The sequence below is a fragment of the Scomber japonicus genome, chromosome 14, assembly GCF_027409825.1.
Source record: "Scomber japonicus isolate fScoJap1 chromosome 14, fScoJap1.pri, whole genome shotgun sequence".
Taxonomy (NCBI): Eukaryota; Metazoa; Chordata; class Actinopteri; order Scombriformes; family Scombridae; genus Scomber; species Scomber japonicus.
In genome coordinates this window covers 23655818-23673201 of record NC_070591.1, presented here as the reverse complement: position 1 = coordinate 23673201, position 17384 = coordinate 23655818, and the positions used below count along the sequence as shown (strand labels likewise).

The 17384-nt window shown below is 41.2% G+C and overlaps 1 protein-coding gene across 1 annotated transcript; it reads left to right on the top strand.

Annotated features, from left to right (window-relative positions):
* The first annotated feature begins 562 nt into the window (after nucleotides 1–562).
* nid1a (nidogen 1a) lies at nucleotides 563–13452 on the top strand. Its single transcript, XM_053332930.1, has 20 exons — nucleotides 563–894; nucleotides 3446–3748; nucleotides 3826–4052; nucleotides 4181–4479; nucleotides 4607–4747; nucleotides 4877–5128; nucleotides 5436–5636; nucleotides 5765–5998; nucleotides 6180–6317; nucleotides 6887–7015; nucleotides 7179–7322; nucleotides 7941–8060; nucleotides 8592–8807; nucleotides 8971–9143; nucleotides 9971–10097; nucleotides 10227–10398; nucleotides 10936–11093; nucleotides 11173–11296; nucleotides 12073–12185; nucleotides 12859–13452. Exons 1-20 carry the CDS (start codon nucleotides 691–693, stop codon nucleotides 12981–12983), a joined length of 3600 nt encoding a protein of 1199 aa, XP_053188905.1. The 5' UTR covers nucleotides 563–690; the 3' UTR covers nucleotides 12984–13452.
* The last annotated feature ends 3932 nt before the right edge of the window (nucleotides 13453–17384 follow it).

Below are 17384 nucleotides of genomic sequence, written 5' to 3'. Positions count from 1 at the left end.
TGCTCTGTGATATTGTCCTTTACATAATGTTTCAATCAAACTGGCCGTGGGGCTCTGTTGCCGGTAACTGGTCCATGCTCTGATGTTTATGCTCTGATGGCCACTTGGCCCATGTCCAAACTTCCTAATACAGCTCTAGTGTTGTCCCTCTGGAGACACTTAAATTTCCTACACAGTGGACCCTGTATTGTAATACCTTATGATCCAAATAGAGAGTGCTGCTTCCCACAGTACTAGAAACAGAGGAATAATGAGTTGCAAGTCAGAATTTAAATAGAGGGGTCTGATGTGAAACTGACCCCTGTGCTTCTCTGTGTCTACTTCTATCCTCAACGAACAGTTATAACTCCTATAGTACAGTGTTTTGTTTTCTAAAGTGGGCCAAACGTCATCACTGAAGATGTCTGGTTATGGCCTGCGACCAAACTGACCAAGAGGATGCCCACAGTCCGTGCCAAATCACTTCAAGAATCGTTTTAAGGGGGCGTCATGAGAAGTAAAGTATAGACTACCTCTCATTTCTTTTTCCAGTGTTGGTCGTTTAGGGAAAGCAGTTCTAAGCGCATTTCCCAACCCCGCCCCACGCCTCTCAAACTCTATCTGAACTTTCTTTAGTAGAGCGTCACTCTCTCGGCACAACCTGGCTTGGACTAACCACAGGACTGCTCAACTGCCTGTGAAACACGAACAATGGGTTGGCAGGAGCAAGGATGGTTCGTCTGTGCGAGTTTTCTCGGATTTGTGGCGTCGGTGCAGAGCATAACGCGAGGGGAGCTTTTTCCTTTTGGTCCAAGCGCAAGAGACCAGCTACTGGAATCAGGGACCGATCAGACGCACCAACTTAACCTGGACAGACCAGTGTTGTTTTATGATGGCACTTTCGACAGCATCTTTGTAAGTTTATCCACATCTTGTTGCTCTATCAGTCATGCTGGTTTTGATTAATGAAAGGAATTTATTGGAAAGGGTGGACTGTCTATCGATTTTGCGTAATTGCGCACGGAACCCCGGTTAGTAGAACATGAAAAGGGGTCAGTAGTTTAAACCGTAAACAATACCTGGAAGTTGCAACATATATCTGGGGCAGGGTATGACTTTTTGTGTGGCTCCCTGTAAATATTGGTTTAGTTATCACAGAGGCTGCAGTATATCGTGGAATGCATGTGTCCACACATTCTTAGAGCTTCCCCAGAGGTTATCATTTTACTGTTGACCGAAAGACTAAAGTACTACAGCAACCCTATTTGAAACCCATCCCAAAACATCTGCCATCTCACATAACGATGTGGTCATAAAGGCATGCTTTCTTGAAGCAATTATGTATATGTTCTGTTCAGGCTCACACAAGAGGCTTTCCTCATGTATCAAATAACACTATGGAAAATAATTACACTGTGATCAAATTATTTCCTAAAGCATTCATGTTTTTATTACTTTCTGTTTCCATGTGAGGCTTTTAAATTACTCGGAGAAAGGCAATAGCAACATTTGGGTGAAAGCTTCACCATTGTGTTGAACAGACAAACAGCTCTTTATTCACAGGGATTCTCCTTTTCAAAGAAACATGCTGCATCTTTGTTTTAATTGTCTGGCATGTGGATTTGCCATCATAGAGTAATTGTGTACAAAAAGTATTGTTATAAATTTGGGAACTTTGCCTCTAAGTATCAATGTTTTATGTTTTAAAAAGTAAGAAGCCTAAATCAGATAATGTACTGTATACTTTAAGTAGTTGTCATTTATTTCTCTTCTACCAACTATGTTAGCTTCATTTCATATAAAGCTTACCCATACAGTCACATTAATGGTCATGAATTCAGGTGTCCCACAGACATATGAACTAACAGGCTATATAACTCTGTAACAGTGGTGGAAAGTACGGAACTACATTTATTTAAGTGCCCAAGTACAATTTCGAGGTACTTGTGCTTTACTTGAGTATTTCCATTTTCTTGCTACTTAATAATTCCACTCCACCACATTTCAGAGGGAAATATTGTACTTTCCATTCCACTACAGCTTTAGTTACTCAGATAAATATATATATATGATGGAAGATGAAGATTTGACACAATGGATAATACAACAAGCTTTTAAAATACAAAATACAACACACAGTTACAGATAAAACTAGTGGTCACCAAACTTTTCGCTTTTGGCATCTTACAAAAACCAGTATGTCATTGGGGTCACATTTCAGATGTCTATGATTTATCTGGTAACCCTTTGAAGGGGCCTGACTCCGAGGTTGGGAACTACTGGACCAAACTAGCTGACTGAATATATAGTAGTTCAAAGTAACTCCACCACCAGCAGTGACAACAATAACATGCTGCTTACACACATATGCTTCAGTATTAATAATCTTATGATGTCATATTTAATAATATATCAGTCTGAGGATCACACTTCTACTTTTACTGCAATACTTTAACTACATTTGCCAAAATACTTAAATACTAAAGTTTTAGGAAGTAGGATTTTTTATGTAAATGTTTTACTTTAAAAGTACTGACATGTATGGAGCTGTAACATGTCTGATCTCATCAGATGAGTAGATCTAATAAAGGAGATGTGAGGAGGCAAAAAGTTATGGTTAACACATGAGACTGTGGTTAAAAATAAATATTAAATTCCTCTTTATAATAATCAGTCTAGGCTCGAGGGGGTTTCCTGCAGCTGACTAGATCCAAATTGTCTCTACATCACCCACCACAAACATTTTTCTCCACTGTAGTCAAGATGGCCTTAGCCTACGAGACAGTCTGAACTGTCTGTGCCCTGCAGGGGAACAGTAATGCATATCACACTTTTCTCAAATCATTAGGAGGTTTTATTGTCTCCTTGTGACTGTGATTCATATTCCATCAAGCCCGGGTGTGTTTGGGTATCCCACTAACTCTAGAGATCTTTCTGCAGATATCAGAATTACTGAATAATTTTCCCAGTTATATCTTCCACTTTGGCAGGAAGTCTCTGTAATGAAGATTAGTGCGCAATCTTTGGGCTCTCTAGGGCTGCTTGTCAGGGGCAAGGACAGGAAACAGTATGGCCGGGGCCAGGAATAGTGATCTTGTTTTCCCCTGATCAGGAAGTGGAGGAGCCCCATGTGCAGAGAGGGTGTTTTTGTGTGTTTTTGACATGAGCCCAGGTTTTCGCTATTTTTTTTTACGAGTCCCGCATGTGATCTGTATTAAACCATAAGTGTTAAATGGCATCTTGTTTGTTCATTAGTGCATTAGTGCATTTGTAGGACATAGCAGCTGACTCGGATCATTAGTCTAATGAGTTTGGAGTAAAGATCAAAGTGGGTCAGACTGGACTGGGTTTACCTCTGCTGTGAAACTGTTCATCATGTGTTGTAGTTTTTAGAAAGAAAGTCGTCCAGAGTTACAACCACCTCAGTTTTTGTTATGCCCATTACCAACTTGTGTTTTAATTTCAGATCAACACCAATGGTTTTGTTGCCACAGCAGAGCCGACAAGCGAGTTGACATATCTTGGCAAAACGGCCCCAGACTTTGGCATGATTGCAGCTCTGCAAGGAGATCTGGACACAAGTGATGCTGTGGGGAAAGTTTTCTTCCGTCAAGACAGCAGTCCGCACACTCTGCGTCAGGCTGCAGAGCACATCAATAGGGCCTTTCCAGAAGACGATGAAGTCAGTCCTACTCATGCTGTGGTGATCACCTGGGTAGATATCACCTCTAACGAACCTCAAAGCAGTGGAGATGGCATCGACAAGAGGGTGAGTGTCACACAGTTATTCAAGTTACCTGGAATGGAACTGGTCATTTAAATCCTCTCTAATGTTTTATCACACAGAGAAACACCTTCCAGCTGGTTATTGCATCCCTGGAGACCGCCTCATATGCTATCGTTCTGTATACAAGGGATGGGATACAATTTACCACCACGCCTATAGATGACAGTAGTGTGATCATGCGTGCAGGCTTCAGTAAGGGTTTGGTCCAGGGTTTCCTGTTTTCCAGTCCGGGACCGTACTATCGCACTACCACTGACGACGAGGAATCCGTCAGGGCTTTAGCAGAGTAAGTCAACCAATGACTGTAAGCACAGGAACACCATTTCCTGACCAGTGTCGCCGGCTGGAAAATCAAGAACTGTAACATCAAAAATATGTTTTAAACCTACAAATTTAACCTTTTTCCCCTCATAGACAGACCAACTCTGGCCTCCGGGGAGTATGGGTGTACGAGATTGGAACTTCTCCCTATTTTAGCAATGTGGCTCCAGGAGAGGTCACTGACCTGCCCACTGAAGCCACATTGCAGAGGACTTCTGATGGCTATGAAGAGGCCATCAATGCAAGGAGGACTGTGTACACTGATGGACAGCAAGTGGAGTACCCACCTTACGAAATAGAGCAGATAGCAGTTCACCCAGTTCAGTACCAGCCACATCACCCTAACAACCCAGAAGTAGTGGAGGTGGACGACACAGATATAAATGTAGATGGTGAGTCGACAGGAGAAAGGCTGAAATTGTTTTGCTTGGCTCTCTTGTCAGCACTGGAAGATTAAACCAACTTGATCAATTAACTCTTCAGTCATATTCTTACAGTTCTTATGTTTCATGTTTTTAGTGTTCTCATACAACCTTGGGACATGTACGAACAACAGAAATAAGTGCTCCCAGTTTGCTGACTGCAAGGACTACTCCAGTGGATACTGCTGTCACTGCAGGCCTGGGTTCTATGGCAATGGCATACAGTGTGTGGCAGAAGGTATGGACACATTCACTTCAGATATAATATGTAATCTTCAACTCCTGAATTGAGCGAATATAGCAAATCTATGTATGTTTAATCAACCTCTCTGTTACTCAACATTGATGGTTTTGCTTTTCTTTGCAGGAAAGCCTCAAAGGATGAATGGTAAAGTATATGGAAAAGTGTATGTTGGCAACTCTCCTTCTCCGATTGAGTTCAGCAGCAACGATCTCCACTCATACGTGGTGGTGAACGATGGCCGCTCCTATGTGGCCATCAGTGACATCCCTTACACCCTTGGCCCCTCACTGCAGCCTCTGTCAGCCCTCGGTGGTGTGATTGGGTGGGCGTTTGCTCTGGAGCAGCCTGGATTCAGGAATGGCTTCAGTATTATTGGTGAGTGTGTGAAATATTTCTACAACTGCGCAACATCTAATAATGTGAAAGCCACTAGCTTCTCGTGTGATTTTCCCATGCCTAACTTGGTTAGAAAAACAAAATTATAAAGATAGGAATCCAAAAATCTCTATGAACAAATGTTGCTGCTGCTAGAAGCGCCGTTTGCCATACAGCTGCAGTTTTACTCACTCTGTCCAGCTGAATTCCCCTCACATTACCTCAGATGAGACAGAAGGCGGGGAGCCAAAGTTCATCCAGGGCCAGGGTCTTAAAGTGACCCCCTCTTGTGGTCTGTTTTCTGCAGGGGGAGAGTTCACACGCCAGGCAGAGGTGACCTTTCTGCCAGGGAATGAGAAGCTGACCATCAGGCAGGAGTTCAAAGGCATCGATGAGCACGACCACCTGGCAGTGAGCACCTCCCTGGAAGGCCGGGTCCCTGAGGTGACACGCGGCTCCACGGTGCAGATCGACCCTTACTCTGAGATCTACCAGTACAGCAACAACTGTGAGGCACAGTCTAAACACAGCTTCTTCATCCAAAATATTTCTCAAGCCTTTGTGCTTCTTTGTGAAACAAGCAATGACTAAAAACAATCATCTACTTGTTCCTTATGTGTCTATCATTTCTCTCAGTGATCACCTCATCTTCCAATCGGGACTATGTGGTGAGCTTTCCCGATGGCACCACTGAGACCAGGACGTATCAGTGGCGTCAGACCATCACCTTCCAGAGTTGCCAACATGGCGAGTCTTTAAGAGACATGAAACCCACCCAGATGCTCAGTGTGGATCAGGTCTTTGTCATGTACGATGCTAATAATGAACTCATCCGGTTCGCCATGAGCAACAAGATCGGAGACACCAATGGTGAGGTCATGGAGATTATTCTAGTCTTCCTGTCTGAGCTTGCTTCCTTCCCAGATCACAACATATAACATCCTGACCAAGACACAGTATTGTTGAATTGTAAATTATGTTTTCGTCATGACATTGTGGAAATTAGCAGTGCGCTAGTAACATTGTCCCAAAATACACCTTCCCGTCTCAGGAGGACAGCCAGCAGAGAACCCATGTTTCACTGGAAGACACGGCTGTGACACCAACGCTATTTGCAGAGCTGGAGAGGGGACCCAGTTCACCTGCGAGTGTGCGGCTGGCTTCAATGGTGATGGCCGCACCTGCTATGGTATGAATGACATTTGATATACATTCAAAAAAAATCTTTGTTTGTGGCATTAAAGAGGGTGTGGTAGCTTCCTGCTTCTCACAATTCATGTATTTACTGCTTTTAAGTAAATCTAAGTTTCCATCTGTTTGGAGACATCTTTTAATTAACCCAGACCTTCTACAGTCTTCCTTCCTGGGGAACTGGACAATCTCTACAATTAGTAGAGGGAGTCCCACATGGTAAACAAAGTGTCCCCTACTCCCAGACCAGGTTCATATATCCAGTTGGGTCCTCATTCCCAGTCCATGCTCAATACAACCAAGGGTCTTTTGCAATGGAGATCAGACAGGAAGAGCTCTGAGGCACATACAGTTGAAAGAGGAAGGATGTATTTCAGACAGATGCTATCTTGAAACATTCGCAATTAAGAAATCTAATTAGACTCTCCTCTTTGATCTTCTGACAGATTTGATCTCTGATAGCGAAAGACACTGATTCGACAAATCCAGACTTCACAGCTCCAAATTCAAGATTGGACCTAATGTGACACTTATTAGCATGTGATAACAGGCTCTCATCTCTATCAGACATTGATGAGTGCCGAGAGAATCATCAGATCTGCGGCCCATATTCTATCTGCAACAACCAGCCCGGGACCTTCCGCTGTGAATGTGAGGAGGGATATCGGTTCGGCAATGATGGACAGACCTGCATCGGTAAGAACTGTGTGCAAGTACAATTATATAACCCAGGAATCTCACCTGGAGGTACAAGTTCAGAAAAATGAACATAAACTGTAATGAAATGCATTGAAATATTAAGTAGAAATGGTTTAAATGTGCCAAAAATGTTGTATATTCTTTGTCTTCTTCTCCTCAGAGATTAATCGCCCTGTGGATGCTTGTGAAGAAGGCACACACGAATGTGATATACCTGAGCGAGCGCAGTGCAGTTACACTGGAGGTTCCTCCTATATCTGCACCTGCCTGCCAGGGTTCACAGGAGATGGAAGATCCTGCCAAGGTATAGCACAGAGGCACATGTGTGAAGAATAATCACAGGAATTCATGGCTTTCAGTTTGTAGGTTATACAATAGCCATAAAATCGGACTCACTCCCGGGTCACAGAAAATACAACAAGTTATCAACATTTTGAGATAAATCTAACTAACTATTACAATACCCATTTTAAAGGCTACACATCATCAACATTAACATGAACAATATAGTCCTTTGACACATGTTGTCCAGCTTTTAAATCTACTACATGAACTTTAAGGCTTTAATTGTTAAACCATCTGCTCAGCTGTGGGGGAAGGGAGATCAGTTACATAATAACATCTGCAGTGATACATGGAAAACAGATGGGCATGTGTGCCGGTCCAGAGTTAGCATATAGGCCTAGTTGTTTTCACTGGTCTCCAGATACACTCATTCATAGTTTCCATTCTTTCCATGCCTTTACTTGATGTTCTATATCCAGAGGACAGTTTTTGGGCACAGACTGACTGAGATCACATTGTATATGCTTAACTATAAAAGGAAACTACAAATGGGACTTGCAGCAAATATTTCAGCTGATACAGTAGATGACTTGAGTCTTCTGTGTCCTCACTTACACTCTTTTGCTCCTGCTTGTAGACTTAGATGAGTGCCAGTCTGGCAGGTGCCACCAGGACGCCGTGTGTTATAACACTCAGGGATCCTTTACCTGCCAGTGCAGGCCAGGTTACTATGGCGATGGTTTCCACTGCTCTGCAGGTATGTCTTTTGGAATGTTGTCACTTTTTGACAAGCAAACCCTACATCTTACTCACACAGCCTGGTTGCTTTGACAGTTCACCGTCATCAGTCAACTTACAACATTTTTTTCTATTCTGTCTGGTAAGATCCAGTCAGAGCTGTTATAAATTTATTTTGGGTGTCTGTCGTGGGAGTGCAGACAGTTTGGTAGTTTTCTTTCATACTTGCAGGCTCTGTCATAGAAGAATAGCAAATAGATCATTTTCATTCGCACCATTGTTTTTCCTGCCCATTTGGGGCAAGAGGAGTATTTTGGAAATGAATTCCTTGCTAGAATCTATCGGTGCCAGCTGGACCTGTTTTTCATTTTTCTTTGGATAGCAGTAGGATTTTGTCATGCCTTAAGAGTGATGTGGGAGTTTTTGTGCAGGCCAACTTAGAGCAGAAGGTAAAAGAAAACATAACTGAGGTCCTGATTGGGTTTGTGACATTGTGACACTCAAGGTATCTGTGTCCATTCACGAGATTATTTTTCATTCTTTTCTTCAGAGAGGACAAAAACGCAATGTGAGAGCCACAGAGACAGTGTCCTAGGTGGTCCACGGGGCCCACGGCCTCCCGTCGGACATTATATTCCTGTATGTGATGAGAACGGTGCCTATGAAGCCATGCAGTGCCATGGCAGCACGGGATACTGCTGGTGCGTGAACCGGAACGGACAGGAGATCCCAGGGACTCGCTCTGGGCCTGGAAGCAGACCAATGTGTGAGTAAATCATATACATCAAGAGACCACCACAGTAGCGAATTATATATGAGCAATGAGTAAATAGACACTAACATGAACCAAAAAAACAGCTTTATTATAAAGAACTTAGTGGTTTTCACCTCCACAAGATCTCTAATCTTTCAGTGTTTAACTCCATTAGGCATAGACAATGGTGGTGTGCCCCCACCTGTTGGACCCACCCCACGACCTGGTGTCCTCCCCCTGCCTCCAGGAACACACCTGTTGTACGCCCAGAGCGGCAGGATAGAGCATGTCCCAATGGATGGTTATGATATGAAGAAAGATGATGCCAAGGCTATCCTTCATCTCCCTGTAAGTTTCTCTAAATAAACCTGTCTAGTAGAGAGGACGTCCTAAAAGTAGTCTGAGAGGACCTGTGTGACTTGTTTTTATTTTTTTATTTCTTTGAATCGGTTGCCAAGAAATTTAAAGTAATTCTGTTTTGCATTTTAACATTTCTAATTTCCCTCTTCACACTATTTTTTCCCTGAAAATCTTCACCTTCTCCTTGTGAAATTATGTTTATGATGTGTGTTGTGCAATATGACAGGGAGGAATATTTTGCTGCAGATTTGTTTATGTCAGACAGATACATTGCTTGAAATATCACACAGTTCATGCTTTTTCAACGCAGCAGCCAATTTAAGACTTAAAAATTTGAGCATAATGTCATGTCAGGATTGTTTGGTATGCGTGATCACTCATATGACAGTAGACAGTATAATCATAGACGGCAACAGTATGTATAGTTTGCTCCTTTGTGCATATAACATCCGCCTCTTACTAAAGTCCATTCCCTTGCTAGTAATAATTCCTGCTCTTGCTCTGTGATTTCCCCATCTGCCTCATGCATTCTCAGCTTACACTTTATTGGAGGCACATGGTGACATTCACACTAATTACTAACATCAGTTCGACATCTTTGGAATGGCAATCTGCATTTCTTGTTACGCTGAATTTCCAGACCAGCTGGCCTTCAAGTCTGGCCAAGCTCATGCTCAGTGTGTGGCTCTATTTGTTTGGTTTGATGTCTAGACGTTAATGTCAAAAAAGCGCATCTGTTCGATGTGTGTATCTTAAACCAGTCCTGTTTGAACAAACTGCACTTCAAAGATTGTTTATTGCTGATCCCTCTGCAGGAGAAGGTAATCATTGGAGTGGCCTATGACTGTGTGGAGAAAATGGTCTACTGGACAGATATCACAACACCAACTATCAGCAAGGCCAGCATCCAGGGGGGAGAGCCCACTGCAGTCATTAGATCAGGTAGCATGATCATTCACTTTCATCCTTCACTCAATCAGTTCATTTCAGTTTTCAGCCATGCTGGAATTAGAAGAACATAAAGAAAAGAAAGTGATGTTGAAAATGTGGCCTTTATTGTTTTTGTCAAAGATTTGAATAGCCCAGAGGGCCTTGCCATCGACCACCTGGGACGAACCATGTTCTGGACGGACTCTATGAAGGATTGCATTGAGGTGGCTTCTCTGGACGGATCTCAGCGACGCATCATTGTAGACACTGACCTCGTCAACCCTCGTGCTATTATTGCTGACCCCCCCAATGGGTGTGTAGTGTTTTTGGGGCATTTTTAGCCTTAATTGCAGACTTGAACGAGTCATTAAGCCTGAACTTGCAGGGGTGCCCCATGTTTGGAGCAACCCTTAAAAACCCTCTATTTCTATAACACACAAAAAGTAAGATATTACAGAATTAACCAATCTGTAAGGAATGTTTCCATATTCATTCTGTGCTCTTTAAAGAAGAGATGTGCACCAATCTAACACACCAGGACAGTATCAGCCCAATACTGATACTGTTCAGATGTCAGCTACACATGACTGATCCACGTTAAATACATTTTTTCTGCCATTCAAAAGAATCCCTAGTCCCTCATTCAAATGAGCTACATGCAATGAGTGAAAAAGGAGGGGTGAAAGAGCCAGTGGAGAACCCATGTTTTGGGAAAAGAGACCACTAGTATGAGTCAGGTTCTCAGAATCAGCCATTGGAAAACTGGTTGATGATACATTTATTATTTGATTAATAATTTGGAAAAATATTTACCAGTAATGAACTGACATCACTCCTATCCTCACAACAGTCATCTATACTGGGCCGACTGGAACAGAGATGCCCCGAAGATCGAGACCTCTTACATGGATGGATCCAACAGGAGGGTCCTAGTTAAGGACGATCTCGGCCTGCCGAATGGCTTGACTTACGACTCGCAGAGCTCTATGCTTTGTTGGGCAGACGCAGGTAGGTTTTAGACAGATGACTTATCTATGAAATCATGTCTTCCTTGTGATCAGCACTGACTGGAATTTCTTGTCTGTAGGTACGCATAAAATGGAGTGTATGCATCCTGACCGGGGTGATCGCAGACAGGTTATGGAGGGAGTTCAATATCCTTTCGGAATTGTGTCGTTCGGGAAGAACATCTACTACACTGACTGGAAGAGGTTTGATTCATTGTATTATCAAAAGCATGTTTGAAGAATTTGAACTTTTTATCCACTGATAGCATACGGGGTGTGTAAAGTCAAGATAAATTGGTACTCCTAGGCTCCCAGTACAATATTTATAAAAATGTTGTGTTAAGGATTTAGCCAGATATTTGATGGAGAGGCTACTTTTAAATTACCATCAAGGACAAAATGCAGCCTTTTTTTATGGTCCACTGTGCAATGCAAGAAACCAGGTCTGTCAAGGTAGAGGTAGGGGATAGTGGGTCAAAGGTCAAAAAGCTCCCCACATATCAGCATTGTACTGAAAGGCACGAAGCCTTGATGTTCTCCAAGACTGTGGGACTGTGGAACTTTCTTCCCATGCGGCTGAATCTGTATGTTAGCCAGCGCTAAATAGGTGGGGGTTGGAATGTCTATTTGTGTGTGTGTGTACGTGGGGTGAAGAGGCATCTTAAAAAGTGGCAGCTGCTTGCAATTTCTCAGCCTCAGCGTCTGTGAGTGACCAGCTCAGGGCCTCCCTTCCTCTGATCTTGCCTGGGCTGCAGCCTTGCAAGAAGAGGTTGAGAGGTGATGGGGGGTGCAGGGGAGGTAGGGAGTACACCCATCAACAGTTAACTACAACAAAGTGAGTCAGTTGCAGCTATGAAACCTACACTAACCCTTACTCATTCTTGACAGACTATACAAAACACGAGTGCAGGATGCTAACATTTCTTCATCCTGGATAGTCCCGGAAAGCTAAACTCTTGTGATGATTGTGTTTACACCAGGGATGCCGTGATTGCAGTGGACCGCTATGCTGGCAGGGAGTCAGACGAGTTCCAGCCTCAGAAACGCACCAAGTTATATGGAATCGCCATAGCTTACGCCCAGTGTCCTTCAGGTAAATATGCCAGTTCATCTTAGATCCTCCTTAAAAATATGATCTTCATTTAAAGTCCTGAAAATGTTCATAGAAACATTTATTTATTCAGTGCTTTGTACACTGTGACTCAGCACTCTCTTCATGTTTGGGTTCATCATTGCATTGCATCTGACTAAAAAGCATTTCTTAGAATTGGCTTGACCCTTGTACATCTGGGGGCTAACTTTGTGTCAGACTTATTAACCATTCCCTTTAGTCTTCAGGGCTTAGCAGTGGAACTGAAACCCACTTTCATGACCTCTATACCCTCTGTGAAGCATTCTGAGTGCAGGTTATGAACCATAAATATCACAGGTTCAATCCTTGACCTGAAAGCAACACAGGAGGGATTCTCCAGCTAGTCTTCATTATAAAGTGAAGGAATGACTGATGTTATTGTGCGTAGAGTAGCAACAGGCTCCATCCTCCTTTCTAGATAAGACTGCATGCATAACGCCGGGGAATGTGGAGCCCGGGGAGAGAGGGCCTCCAACATCTGGAGTTTGCTATGTGTTTCCTTAAGTATGTACAGTGTATATCTGTTTAACAAACACTGAAGAGGCTTGTTCCTGCTGACCCTTGCTACAGTGGCTTGTGATTTATAAAAACGACCCCCTGAGACTGTGTGTGTGTTTTTTTCTTTCTCCACCAGGACAAAACTACTGTGCTGTGAACAACGGGGGCTGTACTCACCTCTGTTTAGCAACACCAAACGGTCGCTCCTGCAAATGTCCCGACAACGCGGTGGGTTGCGTGGACAGAGACAGCGGGTACTGAACCGAGGCCGCCATGCTCTGAGAGATTACACTGTTTGGATGTTTGATCACAAATTAGGAGCCACTCAGCATTACTAAACTATAGCTGCTGAAAATTGCCACTGAAAACCAGAGGTGAACTTACTGTGCCTTTTATTGCTCAGTGTTATGCTTATCTACATTTCTACATCTCCCATTGCCTTTATATGACCACAAATGCCTTCCAGAATTGTAAATATAAACACTATTATGTTGACTGCATATCTGAGTGCACATAAACTGAGAATGAAGCTCAAGGGATAAATAATTTAATGTGAAATTCATTACAGCAATGCATGATTTCGCCTCATGCCAGTTGTGTTACACTGTGGCATGTTTGGATCAGGCTATCTCATGGAAGTATTATTGTGGAGTAGGATTAAAGGAGTCTGTACAAACTGGTGGGATGAGTTTACGTGCTGTGCAGCAAATGAATAAACATTTTTCTAACATGTTGGTGTGCTGTGTCTGTGGTTTGACCGTCGTCATAGCGACATCTTGTGTTAGGTAGGGGTTATTACTGTTATATCTGTTGCATATAAATTAATGTATAGAATGATAGTGTCGAAATGTAGTGTGTAAAAGTGTTAGCACATATATATATTAGTATTAGTATATACACATCTGGAATCAATTTGTAGACAGGTTGTCACGTGGCCTAGCAACGTGTTAGTGGGATAATGTCGTGGGAATGATGACATATCTGCTTTGAAAAAGGGATCAAAATGACTGCCACCCATAATCTCCGTGATGCTGCCGCAAAAAAGGGAGACACTCGCCCGCGTCACTGGTGCCTTAAGGGGCTCTTGATAAACTCGGAATATTGGGATGTTTACCACAAGAGCTACAACCTTGCTCAAACTGTGACATTCAATAGGGCTGCAGTTAAAGATGATTGTTTTTGTTGATTAATTCATTGACTTTTATCACGATGAAACCCTTAGCATATAACACTCCAAAATACAATTCAGTTTACTGCAACACAAAGAAAACCCTCACAATTGGGAAGCTGGAACTCCTAGTTTAATGATTAGACTACTTGATAACAAATCAATGATCAAGATTGCCAATAGATTTGGTCAATCTATTAATTGACTAGTTAATCAACTGTCAATGCATCCATGTGCAACTAAATATTTTTCTCATGAAAAATCTTCTCTAACTGAAAGTCAAGGCATGTAGGCCTACTGTTAACATTTTGAGTGGATCTATTAAGACTCAGAGTAACATAGCTTTACACTGGGATTTATAAATAAGTGTGTAGTGGTTTATGTTTGTAATATTAAAACATGTACTGTGACTACAGATACACAAAATTAGCTTTTTGAACTTGCTCTTGAGGTCTGAATTGGTCTTAACTTTGGGTTTAGTCAAGCTATTCCATAGCATACTGCGATCAGTGAAGAGTGTCAAACCTGTGAACAGAATAGCTATTCTTATGAGTGTCATTGGGTTAACATCTAGTCAATGAAATAATAATGCAAATAAAATATTCCTCATTTTTCTGGGGTCCGCCTGGAACCCCCCTAAGGACCAAAGTTGAGAACCGTTGCTTTAGGGTACGTTGATCTGGATCTATTCTTGGAAACACTACTTTACAGTGATTACTCAAACGCACCATCATTCTCTCAGATAAACATTTTGACTGATTGGGGAATTAGTTGCGTGTCATCCAATAGAAAACAAAACAGGAGACTGTGGGCAGGTCACCGGCTATGAGCGTTACTAAGATAATGTAGAGTGAGACCCTGAGTTTTGTCTGCGAGGTTTCTTAGCCCATCACCAAAACTGATACATTCATCTTTGGGATTGAGATAAATTCATTGTCAAATATGAGCCCCCTTTCATTTTGATATTTTGCATGAAAAACAAACAAACAAACAAACAAACAAACAAACAAAAACTTCATGTAGAGAAATCACTGAACGTGATTCTAAATGTATCTAGAATGAAACCTTGACTACGACCTCCAACCTCCCAAGCAAATGTAAATCTAAAAAGTCACCAACAAAATGACTCTGCAGGGCAGGGGGCATATTCAGGATAGGAAGAAGAGGTACTGTTATTGTCTTTCTAAATTTCACATCCATAAATCCAAGTTCTCGAGGTCTCCATTGTTTAAACTTTTCAAGATTGAATTTAGGAAGTATTTTGTGTCTAACTTATAAACAACAGGAAAGTCATTTTTATATCTATTAATATTATTGTCATTCCTCTGTCCCATTACCATATTCACTGTATCAACAAATTGACAAATTGAATTGAAAGTAAACTGTTTTTTAAATTTTTATTACACATTTTGTAAGTGACGTTTTCTATCAATAAAGTGATAGAGTTGTCTTTATTTAATACCCAAAATATAACTTCTTTATAAAGTTTATTTTTCATTTGTTTGTTTACAAAGAAAGTTTGTTGTAGTATTTACAAAAAAACCTTTAAGATTTTGCTCAAGGTTTTCCTCATTTTTTTGATGTAACTGAATACATATATTGCTGTTTTTAATTATTTGAAAACACATTTTTAATTTTTAAAATATATATATTTTGCAAATAAACACACATGAGCTTAAATTGTGTTAAGCCCATGGCAGACGTTTGACTTTTTTCATAAAATATCTTCACCTTATATTCCAAAATCTAGATGAACTCTTTTATAAATCATCTCAATATCCATGAAAAACACCTGAACTTTTTTGGTGGGCAGTTGAAAACATTCGTTAGAGTTAAGTAATCAAAAAGTAATCAAATACAAAACGTTACATTACTGTGATTACGTAAATGAAATAGTTACATTACTCGTTACTTTTAAAATAGGGTAACTAGTAATGTGTAACCTATTACATTTCCCAAGTAACCGTCCCAACCCTGTCTTGATTTTACACTTATATACAGTCTATGATTTTACACACTGCGGTACAGCAGATGGCAGCATGCACCTTTATAAGGGTTTGTAGTACCACCGAAAAACCAACGAAGAAGAAGTAAATTTGTTATTGCCTTACAGTCAATGCGGTGGGTGAAATCACCCATATTTGTCACCCCTTAACGAGCATTAGCAGACTGTAATTCATGGGAAACGTAGGTATGTATGAAAATAATTTCTTCCCTGGATATTACGACTATAATAAAAATGTAGCTTCAGCGGGGATAGCTGGTTGTTTCGGCGAATGTAGTTAGTGATGTGTTGGTTTCTTTTTTTCTATACAAACAGTTTTGACAGCTGCCGTTAACAGAGCGATGCGATGCCGCGACTAGGACAGCCGCTAACGCTGTAAATATTAGCAAATGACACCATATTACAAAGCATTTCTTTTACTTATTAGGCTTGTTGGTATTACTGCTTACATATAGCGGCTCTGAGGTCTAATGTGACATTTTATGCAAATATTATGGTTAAAAATATCGAGATATCTTGCGTATGCCTCTTGCAGTCAAGCTAGCTATTAAAATTCGTAGAGCTTCCGGAAAGATCTGTCAAAGTAAACTACCAAGTTACAACATTTTTCGAGTAATGCAAAGATATTAAGGTAATTTTGTTACATTTTTAAAGAGAATCGTGGGATGGCATCACATACAAAAACAAATGCATTTAAATATGTCAGTCTTGTAGTGGTGGAAGAAGTAGACTCCACTGCAATTTAAAGTCCTGCATGAAAAATCCTACTTCAGTAAAAGTTCATTTGTATTATGAGCTTGGTGTAGTTAAATTATTGCAGTAAGGGTAGTGGTTTAGTCCCTTTGTCTGATGTATTATTATATATGATAACATTAGATTATTAATATTACAGTATCAGTGCATCACTGTTGTAGCTGCTGGAGGTGGTAGTCGGCTAGTTTAGTCCAGTGGTTTCCAACCTAGGGATCAGGCCCCTACAAATGATGACCAGATACCTTGTGAGACGATTGTGGGAGATCATTTTAGTTTTTAACATATCATCTGAAATGTGATCCTGACTACACGTGTTAAAAGCCAAAAAGGTTGGAAACCGCTGGCTTCATCTTTAGCAATGTGTTGTGTTGTATTTTAAAAGTGTGTTTATATCATTAATTGTGCCAAATCTTCATTTTAAAAGTAACTAAAGCTGTCAGATAAATGTAGTTGAATAGAAAGTACAATATTTCCCTCTGAAATGTAGTGGACTAACCCTACCATTTGATGCTATAGAGTAGCATCAAATGGGAATACTAAAATAAAGAGCAACTACTTCAGTTTTACCTAGAATAAGATAATAAATAATGAATAGTACATACAATAAGTTTTCCCCTTGTTCTCCATCTGGTAAGATTTTGGCTAGTCATATATTCTGTCAACCCCATTAAGAACCTCAGTTTTGGGGACCTATGATCTCACTTTGTCAACCACTGACTTGCAGGAACAAGTGAAC